Source organism: Saimiri boliviensis, chromosome 1 (genome assembly GCF_048565385.1).
Source record: "Saimiri boliviensis isolate mSaiBol1 chromosome 1, mSaiBol1.pri, whole genome shotgun sequence".
Classification (NCBI taxonomy): domain Eukaryota; kingdom Metazoa; phylum Chordata; class Mammalia; order Primates; family Cebidae; genus Saimiri; species Saimiri boliviensis.
Window position 1 is genome coordinate 265,491,292 of NC_133449.1, and position 17,892 is coordinate 265,509,183.

Sequence of the window (17,892 nt, forward strand, 5' to 3'; positions counted from 1 at the left end):
GTATACTTTAATAAATCATCTAATTGTAAACACAAATCTGAGAAAAGACTGATACTAAAAATAAAAACACAACCACAGTAACTAAAAGGAAAAAAACAGAGAAATATTTCTGAAAAATATTATATAATGATAGGTGAAGTCTGCACTATCTTGGCTCACTGCAACCTTCATCTCCTGGGTTAAAGCAATTCTGCTGCCTCAGCCTCCCTAGCAGCTGGGACTCCAGGCGTGCTCCACCACGCTTGGCTAATTTTTGTATTTTTAGTAGAGACAGGGTTTCACCATGTTGGCCAGGCTGGTCTCAAACCCCTGACCTCAGATGATCTACCCTCCTTGGCCTCACAAAGTGCTGAGATTATAGGCGTAAGCCACCATGCCCGCCCTACCTTCATGTCATTTTTTTTTTTTTTTTTAAAAAGCTCATAGGTAGCTGACATAAAAATGATCAGAACAATGTGTTATTCTTCAGAGGTAGGAAGAACTTGGTTTTGGAAATATGTGTTGAGAGCCATAAAAATTTACAAATGATCCTTCCCCTTAAGTTGTACAATGGATAATCAACATAGCCATAAATGGCAATAAGAGGTTCCAGACCCATTCTAAGAAATACAAAAAGTCATTCAGCAACTAGATCTTGGTTTCTACATTATAATTCACCAAAAAAAGGAACCAAGATTCCTAGGAGAAACAGCTGATCCCAGGACTGGGGTAGGGAAAGTAAAAGATCTGTCTGAAACATCTTTTTGTGATAGAAAGAAACTCCTCAAATTATGATGGGAACATATCAAAGGGACTTAAAAGCCAGCTTCAGAGGGTTCTCACTGATCAAATATAGGATGATTTGAGCATTAAAATAATGATAGCAACAAATTATAATGTATTAGAGTAGGTATTATATTACATTAACATAACACTGATAATTTTTTGCTTTTGATAATTGTACTATAGATATTTCAGTGAGTGCTCTTGTTTGCAGAAATAAACACTAAGCAGTGGCTCTCAAACTTCAGCATTTATTCATTAGAATCACCTGGAGGGCTTGTTAAACCAAGAATTTTTGATTCAGTAGGTCCAGGGAGGGTCGTAAGAATTTGTATTTTTGCTAGAAATGTACTTTAGTTCCCAAATGATTTCAATGTTGGTGCTACATGTCAAGAGGATCACACTTTGAAAATCACTACATTAGAGAATTCAGGGGTAATGAGGGAATCAAGTCTGCAACTTAACTTCAAGTGGTTTGAAAAAAATTAAAAAAGAATGCATATACAGACACACATACATCTACATTTTGAAAGATGATAAAGCAGATTTTATAAATTGTCAATAATTAAGGAATTTGCAAGAAGCATTTATGGGAGTTCTTTGTACTGTTCTTACAACTTTTCTCTAAGGTTGAAATTATTTCAAAACATGTAGTAAAAGAAAAAATTAGAGGCATTTCTAACAACATGGATATGATTATGAACATAAAAAAAGACTAGAAGAAAATGAAAACGGCAGTTGTATATAGTAGGATTAGAAATCATTTCCTCACCACTTTTCTCAAGTAAATCTATTACTAATCACTTCATCCACATTAAGAAAAAAAAAAAAAAAAAAAAAAAAAAAAAAAAAAGAAGCAATAAAACACTTTTTCCTCCACGATGAAAACTCTCTAATAAAGTATAAAGAAGCTCTCCTTGGCTGGGTGCATTGGCTCACGTCTGTTATCTCAACATTTTGGGAGGCTGAAGGGGGCAGATCATGAGGTCAGGAGATGGAGACCATCCTGGCCAACATCGTGAAACCCCATCTCTACTAAAAACACAAAAATTAGCTGGATGTGGTGGCACATGCCTGTAGTCCCAGCTAATCAGGAGGCTGAGGCAGGAGAATCACTTGAACCCAGGAGGTGGAGTTGCAGTGAGCCAAGATCCTGTCACTGTACTCCAGCCTGGTGACAGAGTGAGACTCTGTCTTTAAAAACAACAACAAAATTTGAATAAACTTTATGTAAACCAAAATATAAAATAGCATTATACATTATTTTTTTTTTCTTTTTCTGAGACAGAGTCTGGCTCTGTCACCAGGCTGGAGTGCAGTGTCGCAATCTTGGCTCACTGCAACCTCCACCTCCCGGGTTCAAGCAATTCTCTTGCCTTAGCTTGACTACAGGCACGCACCACCATGTAGCTGGGACTACAGGCACACACCACCATGCCCAGTTAATTTTTGTATGTTTAGTAGACAGTTTCACCATGTTGGCCAAGATGGTCTTGATCTCTTGACCTGGTGATCCACCCATTTTGGCCTCCAAAATGCTAGAATTATAGGCATGAGCTACTGCACCCAGCCTGCATTATACATTTTAACAGTACTTCACAAAAAGAAACTAACTGAAGATTTATATGAACCAGTCCCTGTTAGACTAAATAATTCATTCTTGGGTCTTAAAATTTCTCATTGGGGCTTTGAAAAGTCCATTTGTAAGTAAAAATGTTAATATGAATCTACAAAATGAAATGTGAAACTAATGTGAGGACATCCAAAGAATATAACTATTATTTATTCCTATAATTTTAATCCTTTATCCTAGTACCTGTTTTAAAATGCGTTCTATAGATCCTTGATCCATTTTGCTTGTAACAGCATCTTTCCTCAGCCGTGCAGCAACAGTTCCAAGGTAATCAAGAGATGCCACTCTTAAAGCCATCTCTGTTGACTTGTTACTGAACTGATGAACCTAAATATCAAAATAGTTTTTGATTTATAATATATCTTAAATAGCAATTTATCATATAAATTTCCAATCTAAATTGTACAATTTAAAATTTAAACTTCTTTTTTCCTGTGATTCTGTCCCATGAAGTAATTTTTGCCTTCTGATTTTCTGTAATCTTAATATTTTCATGTGACTAAAGAAATTACAGATTAAATTTCCTTAAGAACAACGTAACTTTTTAAATATGCAGGCTCAACTGTGTATTTGCACAAAATGTAGCATTACTGAATAAGAATTTCTTAGGGTGGAATTCTGATGCCTGTAAAACGTTATCATACTTTCAGAATAGTATTAACATATTTTCCAGTTCACAAAAAAGTCCCAGAAGCTTTTTAACAATGTGTATTGTGCAAGCTCAAACGTAGCTTAAAAATAAAGAGAGGTCACGATATTTCTTTGCATTTACCTACTGCATTACATGAGGACTACAAAGTGCCATATTTTTGTAGAAATACTCTTATGATAAGGAGTCTACATTAATCATTTTCATGCTTTGAAATGAGTAACTTATGACTCATTGTTGAAATGCTTTTAACAATATAACATTTCCAAAAAAATTCTTATGTAATGAAATGAAAGGACCAAACTTCACAACATTTGAACATTTTCTACAAGGCACTGACAGTATAGTGTACAGTTATGCACATGCAAAAAGAGATGCAATGTTCATATTTCCTTACACATTTTTAAAGAATTCATCATCTGTGAATCAGAGTACATCCTCATTATGTTGTCTTCTAGTAATCTAATAATCTTTAAATGCTATACTCTTACCAACAGTCTCCCTAACAAACTAAGGAGTAGTTCAGCAGCTGGCCATTCAGGCTTATTGACTGTTGAAAGAAGGTCTTGAACAAAATTTTCAAACAGTGGTCTATAATCTTCTTCACCTTGCTTACTACCACACCTGTTCAAAGACAAAAAATGAAAAGGATATCAATTTAGGTGACACATGTCAGTCATCTGTCTATCAACATGATTGAAATTGCTAGCTAAGTTTTCTTTTCTCTATGTTTAGTAACAAGGTATATAAAAGTACATTAACTAAAATATGGTTTCAAATGAGTCTATTTCACAAACTCCATTTTCTCCTTAATTATAAGGAATTCAATTATTAAGCAATACTAATATTACTTTCTGGCAAGTGAAACACATTTTAAAAAATGATCCTGTTTTTCTACCTACAAGATCACCATAAATTCTTATGGAGGCTAAATAACATCTCTTCACAAACTTTACTATTCAAGTAGAATAGAAAAATTCTCCAAAATTTACTAAAGACAAATTACGAAATTTCAATCTAGTACTTTAATTTCTAAAGTCTAATACATAAGCAAATTCACAAAATTTTTAGATATTTTTTCCCCCTGTACTCCCAACCCAATTTTAGATGTTGAATACTCCAATTGCCTCACTTTAAAGATCAAGAAACCAAGAGTCAGGATGAGGTATTCAAGGTTCAGATGGGAGGAAATTGGATTAATCTTTTTCTTAAAATGAACTAATCTCTACACTGTGGAAAAGAAAAACCAGATTTATGTTAATTTTACTCACTTTTTAAGGAAGATGGAGAGGAAGTTTTGGGCTGTTCGCATAGCTGTTTCATAAGAGTTGGTAATGACAACATCCTGGTCAACCTATGGTGAAAAAAAATGAGTTTATAAAGATACAAGAAATAATCAATATATAAATTAGCACCATACTACTGTCATGTTATTACTGAAGAGGGATAATCCATTTAAATACTAAAATGCTTAAAATATTCTGGTATATATAAACAGAAAAGCCAAAAGTAGCACACTAAGCATATTTTAATACTTTATAGAAACAAAAATATGCATAATTATTAAAATATGTAAGAGTGACAAATATAGTTAACAAATTCAATATCAATAGTTGCTCATCATAATCCTGGTTAGAACAGAAAGAAATGGATTGAAAATACAAAAGGAATTTAGAAAAAATATTTCTACCTCAAAGGTTAAGAAACACATAATCCAGCTAGGCACGGTGGCTCACGCCTGTAATCCCAGCACTTTGGGAGGCTGAGGTGGGTGGATCACGAGGTCAGGATTTTGAGACCAGCCTGGGCAATATGGTGAAACCCCCTCTCTAATAAAAAATACAAAAATTAGCCGGGTGTGCTGTAGTCCCAGCTAGTCAGGAGGCTAAGGCAGGAGAATTGCTGGAATCTGGAAGGTGGAGGTTGCAGTGAGTCAAGATGGCACCACTGCACTCCAGCCTGGGTGACAGAGTGAGACTCCATCTCAGAAAAAACAACAACACATAATCCCCCACCCCCCACGCCCAAAAAAGAAAATTCAATGCCTTCAGAAATTTAAAGATCAGGATATAGTCAGTTCACAGTTGTAAAAATCCAAAAGACAAATATCTATAGGAAAAGGGGCTCAAGCTCACTAATAACCAGGAATACGCAAAATAAAATGGATATTTCACAAAGACCATAATTTTAAGTAAAAAGTAGGATTATAAACTGAAACACCATTTTGGTAACATAACTGACAACTTCCAGTAAAGTTAATGCATGTACACTATCTTGATTCTACTTCTATGCATATACAGAGAAACTTTTGCTTTAAGTTGTGATTCTATGATACGGTGTTTTTAACTCAAGTAAAAAACAATCTAGTATGAGTTGTATGTATTAAAAACGATGCTGAGTGAAAAAGTTAGCTGTAAATATGTCACTGTCATTTATATAAATTTTAAAAATGAAATAACAATCAAATTTACATAAAAAATAATTTAAAAGAAGGAAATAAACATATTCATCATACTTGTCACCAATGAGTAGTAGGAAAGGAAGACTGGAGACAAACAATGGGATTGGGATGGGAGGAATAAAGAGGACCTGAACTTTTTAAGTAATATTTGACTTTCTTTCCTTCATTCATTCATTTTGAGACAGGGTCTCATTCTATCACCCAGGCTCGAGTGCAGTGACACAATCTTGGCTCACTGAGTCTTGATCTTTCCAGGCTCGATTGATCCTCCTGTTTCAGCCTCCCAAGTAGCTGGGATGACGGGTGCACACCACCATGTGCAGCTCATTTGTGTATTTTTTGTAGAGATAGGGTTTCGTCATGTTGTCCAAGCTGGTCTTGAACTCCTGACCTCAAGCAATCTGCCCGCCTTGACCTCCCAAAGTGCTGGGATCATAGGCATGAGCCAATGTGCCTGGCCAGTGATTATTAAATATTATATATTTATTACTATACACAAAAACATACACACAATGCTTGGCTCTAACAGTAGATAAAAGTATTTCTGTTTCTCTTAAACTTTTGTTGAGGTAAAAGTATACACTTGGAAAAATTCTAAACATCTCCAAAAGCTATAAAACCAAAAGCAAATCTTAGGCATGAGTTACCTATAAGGGAGAGAATAAACTCATTTTCCACATGAATTTAATGTTAATTTTAATTCTATGTTATGCATTTATATAAGGGTTCATTATATCCCTAATCTGAAGATCTGAAAGGCCAAATGCTCCAATGCATATTTCCTTTGAATATCATGTTGATACTCAAAAGATTCAAATTTTGGAGCATTTCCGATTTTAGATTTCTGGATCAGGGATGCTCAACATGCATATATATTACATATTATATTATTCACTTTCACATTTAATATCTCACTGATCCTTACAACCTGGTACAGTAATTTTCATAAGTATTATCACCCCCATTTTACAGCTGAAGTATAAACTCAGAAAGATTAAAATGATTTATATGTTATATGGATGGTATATTTAACAGAACCAGAACTCAACTCTTCCAACACCTTGTCTAGTGCTCTAAAAGGACCTTAAAAGCCCAGCCATGAACCTCTAATTAAGAACCATCAATTTTGGCCAGACGCAGTGGCTCACGCCTGTAATCCTAGCACTTTGGTAAGCTGGGGTGGGCGGATCATGAGGTTACGAGTTCAAGACCAGCTTGACCAACATGGCGAAATCCCATGTCTATTAAAAAATCAAAAATTATCCAGGTGTGGTGGCATGCACCTGTAATCCCAGCTAGTCAGGTGGCTGAGGCAAGAGAATTGCTTGAACCTGGGAGGGGGAGGATGCAGTGAGCAGAGATTGCGCCACTGCACTCCAGCCTGGGCAACAGAGCGAGACTCTGTCTCGAAAAAAAAAAAACAAAAACAAAAAACAACTTCAGTTTTATAAGAATGGCAGAGAATACAGGTGTTTCCTTCAAGAAAAGTATAGTTGTAAAACCTTTAATAGATTCCTTACTTTTTTGTTTGAATCTTCTTCTGCATTAGAGTCCTTCTCTGATGATGGTAAGTGTACCACACACTGAATAAGTTGTAAAACCAGTGCTGTAACCATCTGAATATACATAGGTTCTCCATCCATATCACTACTGTTTAACCTTTAAGGAAGAAAAAAAATTGGTATGGCATATCAAGATAGTCTCATTTAAATGTCATCTACTGCCTGAAAGTTTCACAATACTGTGTTTGCCAATATTTCTAGGCATGATTTTAGCGCTTATGATAGTGTTCTTACGCGCAATTATTTCTCATAAGTTAGCAAATACATCAAGTAAATGCCTATGCATGCTCAGATAATTAAAATAGTCAAAGGAAAAATATAATATTTAACACAAATTTCTATCTTTTACATACACTGCAGATAAAAATTCATAATAAAACACTAAACATTTCTCAAAATGATTTTAAAAATGATAAAAGTCTTCAAAGTTTCTAAATATTCATGTATTTTGCTATTCATCTGCTGAATCTGTTATTCATTTGGTATTAAAATCTGCCACACAGCTCTTGATCATCTGTGTTAGCACTGGTAGCACAGATTATTAAAACTCAGTTTCCACATCTTTTGTTCTATAGACATTGTCAAAATGTTAAGGATTCTTTTATATGTTGATAGTTTTTCTTCAGGTTAGACAATAAATGTTTATCAGTATATGATTAGTCCAAAAAATGATTAAGATAAAATAATTACTTAAGAGAAGAAAGACGACTTCAAAGCAATCTAAAAATAACCCTATATGCCACGTCAACACTTTTAATCACTTGGGAATATTAAGATAATTCTGGTAATTATCTATGATGGCAAAGACAATAATGGTGACCATAGCAGTGGATAACATTCCTTAGTAACAGTGTATTTAGTGATTAAAGGGCATTTAATCCCCATGTTTATTCTCCATATTGCTATTACAGTAATCTTTCTGCTCTTTTTTTTTTTTTAAGACAAATCTTACAAAATAAAAATCTTTTAAAATCCTCTTTCAAATGATCTGTTTCTTTTGAGTCATATTTCCAATAGAATCAACAGGATCTTCTCACTGACTAGTGGTTGGTAATAAGGAACGATTTTGCTCTCCAGTGCCTGGAGATAATTTTGGTTGTCACAAATGGAAGGAGGAAGGGTTTCTATTGGCATCGAATGGGTAGAGGTCAGGGATGCTGCTAAACATCCTATATTGCACTAGACAGCTACGTACAAAGTGTTATATGGCCTAAAATGTTAACAGTGCCAACATTGAAAAACCCTGCCACATATCTTTACCTTTGAGGATCAGTAAGCTTCTCTACGCACCCCAAATATGGCATGTTATTTCACACATCTAAGCTATTCTTCATGCTGTTCTGATGTAACTGCCTGGTTTTATTTAATTATTAAAATACAAATCAGACAGAAATGAAAAATAAATGTATGATGGTTCAATATAATGGAGTTCTTCATTGTACTTGACCTTTGTTATAATTAATTACCTGAAGTTCCTTAAACTCCTCTTGCTGGTTGGTAATCTTGCAAGTGAAGTAAAAATTTCTTCCAAAATTAATTGCCTATGTTTTTCATATCTTGAGAATACCTGTTTGGTAATTACAAAATTCCAAGTTAAACTTATAATTAATGAAAAGAAACAAAAAATCATGCAATTAAAAATTTTACCTGCCATTTAGAATGAAAATGTTTTCAATATCTTAAACGGTGATGACTTAAGGTAAGTTGGTCAATTTTCCTATCATTAATTATAATATTCTTGCAGAAGTCAAAGAGTACACTAGTTTCATTTAAAGGACTATAATATCCTGGCTATAGACTGTCACACAAGATTTAAATGATTTTAAGCCATTCTAACTTGACTATAAATATCAAGGAATTATTAACTGAAATATTTGCGAATACTTAGAACAGTTTTAAATGTGACAAAAACAGAATAACCCAATAAATTCACAAAACAGAAAAATAAATCCTCAATTTATAAAGTCTAATAAGACTTAGTAAAACAGTCCTTAGATTAAAATGAATGTACTGAAAATCAGGTATCTTCATTCATTTTTGGAAATTTGGATTAAATGACATCAATATTATTTTATTTGCGGGGTAACTAAAAATACAAATTGATTATACTTACTGCAGTGACTAACTTGATGGCACACAATTGTAGTTCACTGACATTTTCCACAAAAAATGGTGTTATTCCCATAGATGAAACCTGTTTAAAAAAGAAAAGAGTAAATAGTACCCATCTTTAGTTGATTTCAGTAACATTCTAACTTGCTAAATTCCAATACGTTCAAAAGCTTACTAGAAAACACTAGGAGGGCATTTTTTTCCTTTCCCCACCTAATCAGCATCTATTCTTTGCTCCCCTTCATCCTTAAAGCACATTAGCACATACAACAGGTATCTTGTTTCAGAGCTATCAGTCCTCTAATCTCCACTTTTTGAGTTTATACATGTCACAGGAATGTAAGGAAGTAACAATCATTTAATATCTACATGAACCAACTTTCAAAGAATTTAGAGTTCGGAATTTACACTACATTCATTTGTCTACTGATAAAATTCTTTTTAAAACTCCTGAAGTTTTATTTCTTTAATTTAGATATAACATACTCTTCATAGGAAAAATTATTAATAATACAGTGCTCGTCTTATTAATTAAGTGAGCACGGTTTTACTGGACTCAATCATTTAGTTTAGAAATATAAAAAATGCTTAGAAAAAAAACTTACCTGAAGAATTGTTGTGTCTGTAAGAAGCTGTATCTCTAGCAATTCTGATAAGCTGCTAACAATGTCACAAACTTTGTTATAAAGCATAACTATTACTCTCTGCTTATGGGTAGAACATTTAGCCCGTTTTGCTTTTGAACTTAATAAGCCTCCTAAAATGAAACAAATTCAAGACAAGGAAATATCAACTTTTAATAATTTTTAATAAAAGTACTGAAACTGTTTTTTGAATTAAGAGAACACAATTTTTTAGCTACATAAAAACAGAACCTGGAAGATAAAGCTTTTTACTTATTAAAACAGAAAATTACTCTCTAGAGATATTCTATTGGAAATATTCTTGTAACAGATGATCTTCAGTAGCTATTAAATCCTTGCATCTAAAACACTATTTTATCTTGATTTCAATTTTTCTCCATTGGTGCAGGATAGTAAGATTATACTTCCCTTTAAATTAATTTGCAATTATACAATAGATCAGCAAGTTCATTATTCAGGAACCTAAGTATGACTTTACTCCCTTCAAATGTATATATCTCATTGTTCACTTATAAAGGTTAAGGAGTATTTATCTTGAATCCATCCATTTTGTAGACAACTGCTATGTTGGGTAAAATTAGGGGTTAAGTGATAAATGAAATCAGAAGCTAATGTTATCTGAGATTTTCCCTGACAAGTAGAAATCACTTCTATTATATATAAATAGTTGCTAAAGAAATTATACTTGAACAAGTATTATATTCTAGACAAATCCATAATCAAAATCAGTTTTTATTTCAACTTACATGATTCAAAAAGTTTGGTGCCATTTTAAGTCCATTTTGATTCATCTAACATGGCAAAAATTTACAATAATTTCATTATTATATGAACTAACCTCCATGAGGATCTAATCTGTAAACAGGATCATACTGAGGATAAAGTGTATTCTGCAAATGAAATTTAGTGTACTGTATAACTCTTTCAATTACATCCTCAATGTACACAGCTTTTGGCATGTTAGGGGATGTCATAATGTTGATAGTTGTAAGACAAGCATCCGCTGATTTTGTAACTCTCTCCATAATAAGGTCTCTCCATAACCTTTCTTCTTCTTCAGTGTCATTATTCTGTAAAACAGTACACTGTTAATGAAGTGGAAAAAACACATTTATAGGTTTAAAATATACATTAAAATTATGATTTGATTTTCACTAGTGAAAAACAGTGTTATGATGTGTGTACATTCTTTAAGGAATATCCAGAATGAGGTACAAATACTGATGCTACTTTGAGAACAATTTGTGTTTCAGTGTTTTCAAATGTGATATACTCTACCCCATTTCACCACTAGATGACACCCTACTGACAAAGTTATAATTATCTTTATCCTCTATGGGCTTTATCCAAATCTAAGATTTAGTTCATGACTTTAACTGTATATGAATTAATTTTGTGTTTTGGGCATAAACATTATGATAGTTTAAAAACTTTATAAATTCTGCTTGCGGCTGTGATAACAAAGCAAAAATTAATGACAAATGGTAAAGCCTGATTTAGTACTAAAATGTTACTGACAATCATTCCTAACACCTGCTTTTCATCAACACTATGTTTCTGAAACTGAGATTAAAAAGCAGTAATATGCAGACTAATGAAGACATTATTTTTTTAAATAGATAATTAAAGAACTGACAGAAGACCTTAATTTACATATCAGCAACTTCACGTTGCAATTGGGAGTTTAATCTCCATGTTAAGTGAAAATCCTTCTATCATATCTTTAGTTACGAAATATAAACTATATTATAGGACTACTTCCAAATATATCCTATTCAAAGTTTATACACTGGGAAAATGAACAAAAACACAATATATTATATGTAAAGCAGGCAGGACTTTTTGCTCAGTAATGCCTAAAAACTCCAGAGGGGAAAGATAAAGTAGCTTGTCTTTGATGTGAATATTGCTTCAAGAGTCAGTTAAGGAGGTTCATGATTCATGCCAAACATTAAGGCTATCTACAACACATTAAATGCTGTTATAGTTTTTAGGAATGAAAGTAATTTCCTTAAGATTGAGTCAGCCAGCTATCCAGGACTCTAGATTTTTGATGATGATTATCACAATTTCCTGGTGAAGTATTTAAGTAACTTGTAGACTAACAATGGAGTAGATTGTTGCTTTAGGTTTCTCTAAGACCTTGTTTCTGTGATGCAAAAAGTAGTTTAAAGAGAGGGTGTTTAAAAATATAAATATATTTAACAATCCAGAAAACTACCACATGAGAATATTTTTCTATGTATTTTTATTCCAAGGGTGTCCAATCTTTTGGCTTCACTGGGCCACACTGGAAGAGTAATTATCTTGGGCCACATATAAAATACACTAACAATTGTTAACAGCTGATGAGCTTCAAAAAAAAAATTGCAAAAAAAAAAAAATCTCATAATGTTTCAAGAAAGTTTACAAATTTGTTATGGGATGCATTCAAATCTGTCCAGGGCCACATGGGCCAGCAGACCGTAGGTTGGACAAGGTTGTTTTATTCCAGGTAGATTACCTAGCAATTCTGTGGCTTTTGCAAACACCAAGAGTATCTTCCTCAGAAGATTTAAAAAAAAAATCCAGTGCTTGTATTAAATATATATACTACATACGTATACATGAGAAGTACATGTATCAAAAGTGTTCAAAATGGTTAGTGTTAATTTAGAATATAGCTTTTTTAGTGCTTTTTCTGTTTTGAAAATTTTCTACAATAAATATATTACTTTTATAATCAGTCTTTTAAAAATAAAGAAAATTTAGCCAGGTGTAGTGTCTCAATCCTATGGTCCCAGAGCTTTGGGAGGCCAAGATGGGAGGACTGCTTGACGTCAGCAGTTTGAGACCAGTCTGAGCAACACAGTGAGAACTTGTCTCTACCAAGTATTTTTAATAATTAGTCATGCATTGTGGTGCATGCCTGTAGTCCTAGAAACTTGGGAGGCTGAGGTGGGAGGATCACTTGAGCCCAGTAGTTTGAGACTGCAACGCTGCACTCCCGCCAGGGGACAAAGTAAGACCCTCGCAAAAGAAAGAAAGAAAGAAAGAAAAGAAAGAGAGAAAGAAAGAGAGAGAAAGGGAAAGAAAGGAAGGAAGGAAGGAAGGAAGGAAGGAAAAGGAAAGAAAAAAGAAAAGAAAGAGAAAGAAGGAAGAGGGGGAGGGGAGGGGAGGAGAGGATGGGGAAGGGGAGGGAAAGAAGGGAAGGAAGGGAGAAAGGAAAAAGAGAAGAAGGAAGGAAGGAAGAAAGGAAAGGGAAGGGAGGGAGGGAAAATTTATCAACTCAAAACTTATTAAATGCCTATAAGCATTAATGTTTGTATTCATTAATGTCAGAGATATCAAGATCAATCTGAATGAATATATAATTTATAGTCTGCTACAATGCTGCAAGGCAAATCCCAGGAAATTTGCTTTACTCAATTAATAAACTATTGCAACCATGTTGCTACTGCTTTTGATATAAACACATTAAAATATAGTAACAGCTGCAGTTAACATTTACTGAGAAGTTAAAGTGCGCATGACACTGTTGTAAGTACTTTACATGAATTAATTTATTTTTACTTTTATTTATTTATTTTTTGATATGGAGTTTCGCTCTTGTTACCCAGGTTGGAGTGCAATGGCACATATCTCGGCTCACCGCAACCTCTGCCTCCTGGGTTCAAGCAATTTTCCTGCCTCAGCCTCCCGAGTAGCTGGGACTACAGGCATGGGCTACCATGCCCAGCTAATTTTTGTAATTTTAGTAGAGATAGGGTTTCACCATGCTGACCAGGATGGTCTCTATCTCTTGACCTTGTGACCCACCTGCTTCGGTTTCCCAAAGTGCTGGGATTCTAGGTGTGAGCCACCGCGCCCAGCCGAATTAATTTATTTAATCGTTTTAACAACCCTTTGAGGTAGGTATAAAAATGTTATATAAGGAGTAATGTATATTAATTAAGGATTGATTAGTATACATTAGGAAATCATGATAAGGTTTCACTATGCTATTTCTCCGGGGAAGGTCAACAAAAAGAATTACTACCTATTATCATCTCATAAATTAAAAACAAAATTTAAACATTCATACACTACATAAGGAAGAGCATAAACTAAAAAAGTCCTTTAAATTGAAAAAAAATACATGTCTATTATTCTTGCTTTATGGCAAAGCTGTGAATTGACAAAGTGTAACGATAATTCTGAATTACTAAAAGTGAAGTTCTATCAGCAGTGCTAATGAATGTAACTTATAATTCGTGGTAACATGCTCAAATTAACAAAATGTGAAATTTTCCCTATACATGAAAGTCATCTGTGAAAAAATTCACATTAGTCCTTCCTTTATGCACATTCCAAGATCCCCAGTGCATGTCTAAAACCACAGATAGTACCAAACTCGATATACACTTTGTTTATTCCTATACATACATGCCTAAGATAAAATTTAATTTATAAATTAGGCATGGGAAGTGATTACTGACAATAATAAAATATAGAATAAACTGTAATAAAAATTATTCATCTATTTTCAGATTATAGTTGACTGCAGGTAACTGAGACCATGGAAAATGAAATAACAGAGAAGTGGGGACTATTACAGATCTTAATAACATTAAGGGTAAAATTAATAGTATGGATCTTAAACTTACGTGATTTAACAAAGTGGAAAGCTTTGACCCATCCTGAATATTCTTCTCCAAGATATTTAGGACTTTCACAGTTTTGTCAGTTGAAAGCTAAAATAGCAACATAAATTATTTTATCAGTTGTTGGCAAAAGTTATATACTACTGAAGAAACAGTCTACAATTACTTCCTTTGAGGTATGGAGGAAATAACATTGCCACCCTTTTAAAGAGTAAGAAAACTTTCCCACTTAAAACTTCTACTCATGACCCTAAATGACTAATGCAAATGTCAAAGAAAATTTTTATGTATTTCTGCATTTAAATAATCTAAATATTTGAGAAAATGAAAAAAAAACCCTAAAAAAATTAAAGTCCATGCCTCTTTCAATGCAGTAATATGATTCTCTTTAGAATAATTTGCAGAATATTTCTTTCATTCAAGGTTTTATAAAAAAACAAAAAACTCATTTAGAGTCTCAGAAGTCAACAATGAGTTTTCTTTTACTATTTACTTTATATAAATTTTATAATTTACCCTGAAAGCCTTAAATTAATTTCGAATGTTATCTATGAAGTAAATTTACTTTGGTGAGATACCTTATCCATTATACCCATTGCTTTAATTTTAGCGGATTCACTGCCAAGTTCATTAAGCTGATGTTTTCCTAAGAGCAGTTCCTGAGGAATTTCATCATCATCACCTGCAAAATCAAGCCAAACAAAGACAAACAAAGTTTAGGTAAACAAAATAGCTCACAATGGCAAGCTTAACTTTCTAATAAAATTTCAGACACAAGAACTAAACAAATAACCTAAGAGGCATCTATAAACTTTAAGTACACCCTGAATGAAAGAGGACAGAAATTAAAGTCAGATTTATGACTAAAATGGGAAGATGAGATAGGTATCTTATCCCTACTACTTTAGATATACTCTTGCCTCTTCTCAACCACACTTTCTGCCTCAGGAGGCTGACCTAATGGATTACATCAAGAGTCTCCCATGCCCTCTGGCTTTTGTTTCAGCCAGTAGGGTGCCCTGTTAGAAGATCAAAGAGGAGTGCAAGGTCAAGGTATTTGTATCTCTTACTCTTTGCTTACAAGGTCTCCTTAGACTGGCTCTGTCCCTGACCAAAAGGTGTTGTTTCTTTCAAGGAAACCTACGCTACAACTTTTTTTCTTGCAGAATGAATTCTGGTGACTTTTCTGTAACCTCACTCTTTTGGTCTTAGGCCGTTGGGTTCTGGTACCATTTTGCCTCCATCTTTTTAACTGGTCTCTTTGTAAATAACTCCTCAAATTATCCTAATTTGGGAGTGCCCTCTGTCCTTTTGGGACCCTATATGATACAGAACACAATTTTTCAGCATAGAATTGTAAAGTTTTAAAAAGAGATGAAACTGACATTCAAAATTAGCAAACACAATGGTACTCAGGTAAGTAATTCTCACAAAACAAATACTAATTTTACCAGCTGAAGATGGCATAAGATTTTTAAAAGTAGCACTATACATTGCAAGCAGTGTTTTTATAAACATAATACTTTAATATTTATAGATGTAATCTTTATGTCATCGTAAAAGTAATACATGAATATAACATTCATCCTACTGTATTCTAATTGGTTTACTATTTTGTTTTCCATATTAGAGTCTGTATTCCCTAAAGCCAGGTGTTTGGGTCTTATTTATTTTTGCATCTCCAGCACTTAACATACTACTGGCACACCGTAAGTATTAAATAAAAATTGGTCATTAGAATCAGTGAACAGAAGAATAGATGCTTATTTCTACACATTTGCTCCTATCGGTACCTTCATCATCCAGGGCCTATTCAAGCCTCCTCACCTGCATAAAGACTTTTTTTTTTCTTTATTGCCCAGGCTGTTGCCCAGCCTGGAGTGCAGTGGCGTGATCTCAGCTCACTGCAACCTCTGCCTCCCAGGTTCAAGTGATTCTCTGCCTCAGCCTCCTGAGGCTGGGATTACAAGTGCCTGCCACCACACCCAGCTAATTTTTGTATTTTTAGTAGAGACGGGGCTTCACCATCTTGGCCTGGCTGGTCTTGAACTCCGACCTTGTGATCCACTCGCCTCGGCCTCTCAAAGTGCTGGTATTAAAGGCATGAGTCACTGCACCTGGCTAAGACTTCTTTAATTACTCTTATTCAGAATTCTTTAGATATTATCAAGACTTGATTAATTTATACTTGTGTTTTGTAATAAAGTTTTTAATTTCTTGATAAGACTAGATTTCACTTCTCAACTAGATTTCAAGTTCCTTGACAGCACACATCATGCCTCTATATCCTCTAGAGTAACTGACAGAAAGCTAGACATTTAGAGTAGGGATAAATGTATTTTAAGTTGATTTTACCAAATGCAGTAAAATCCATATCTTCCAAATTATCCAAAATATTCTCTATTGAGGCTGTGAATCTCTTAAAAGTTGAAGAGTCCATCATTTCTGCAAGACAGAAAAATACATTCATCATTCTCACATTCCAAGTAGACATGTGAAGCTGATGAATAAAGACAAATTAACTCAAGTGTTACCTTCAGGTGTTAGTTTTGGTTCATATGCTTTCCTTTTCTTCTGTTTTTCTTTTTTCTTCATTTTCCTAGCAACTAAAATGAACAAAAAGAAGGACTGAAATGTAGGAATGACAACTTAAAATATTTCCATTTTTGTTTCTAGTATTTTTCCTGAATGTTAAAGACTTAAACTAATAATCACTGCACAGAGAAACTAAATATATTTTTGTCTTAATTGAAAAGTAGTTGTTAATTAGCTCATAAAAAGATATAAAATATTCTTCAAAGTTAAAGCCCTAAATTTAAATTGGTTTATGTAAGAAATCCGTTGACACTGATGAATTACCCTCACTAAGGCTGGGAGGAGGAGAATAATCTTCCATGTCAGAATCTGACGGACTCCGGTTTCGATAACGACCACCACCTGAACTCCTTCTTCCTTCATGAGAGTGGCCACTTCTCCTATGATCCCCAGAGCTTCTTCTGTCACGCTCTTCATATTCCCAAGCTTTATCATCATCTTTTTTATGTCGTTTCCTAGAGGCTAGAAGCAAATCCCCATGACAAATAATTTACCTCATTTAAAAAGATGATTAAAACTTGTACTTTACAAATGAACCATATGGGGAAAAAAATCTTCATTCCATAGGGTCTAGGAAATTCAGAGTGATTTTGTCTATCCAGAAGTTTAAGTTATGATATAGAAAGAGTATCACTAATTTTAGCACCATCCACCCAGATTTAAAGATCTTTACGCAAACTCAGTATTTATGGCTAATAAATACAGATAGGAAGGTTCTTGGAATTAAACTACGGTGTTCATTTCAATGACAGTTATTCAGTAAGTCAGTAAAGGTTATATCTAAACTTCAAGATTAATTAAGGCTTTGTAAAACAAACTTTATTTAGGAATTGGATGAAAAACAGAACCACC

General features: G+C 33.7%; 1 protein-coding gene across 5 annotated transcripts in view; it reads right to left on the bottom strand.

Annotated features, from left to right (window-relative positions):
• Nucleotides 1–17,892, bottom strand: part of NIPBL (NIPBL cohesin loading factor) — a 198,172-nt gene that overhangs the window by 51,426 nt on the left and 128,854 nt on the right. For all 5 annotated transcript variants that reach the window (XM_039464756.2, XM_039464792.2, XM_074386607.1 and 2 more), the window contains 13 exons: nt 17,305–17,502; nt 16,980–17,051; nt 16,801–16,890; nt 15,024–15,127; nt 14,449–14,535; nt 10,662–10,893; nt 9,785–9,936; nt 9,181–9,261; nt 8,534–8,634; nt 7,026–7,164; nt 4,316–4,398; nt 3,536–3,668; nt 2,579–2,722 (listed from right to left, as the gene is read on the bottom strand). In XM_039464756.2, the coding sequence (XP_039320690.1) occupies nt 2,579–2,722; nt 3,536–3,668; nt 4,316–4,398; nt 7,026–7,164; nt 8,534–8,634; nt 9,181–9,261; nt 9,785–9,936; nt 10,662–10,893; nt 14,449–14,535; nt 15,024–15,127; nt 16,801–16,890; nt 16,980–17,051; nt 17,305–17,502 (1,616 nt within the window). The remainder of the gene's footprint in view (nt 1–2,578; nt 2,723–3,535; nt 3,669–4,315; nt 4,399–7,025; nt 7,165–8,533; nt 8,635–9,180; nt 9,262–9,784; nt 9,937–10,661; nt 10,894–14,448; nt 14,536–15,023; nt 15,128–16,800; nt 16,891–16,979; nt 17,052–17,304; nt 17,503–17,892) is intronic.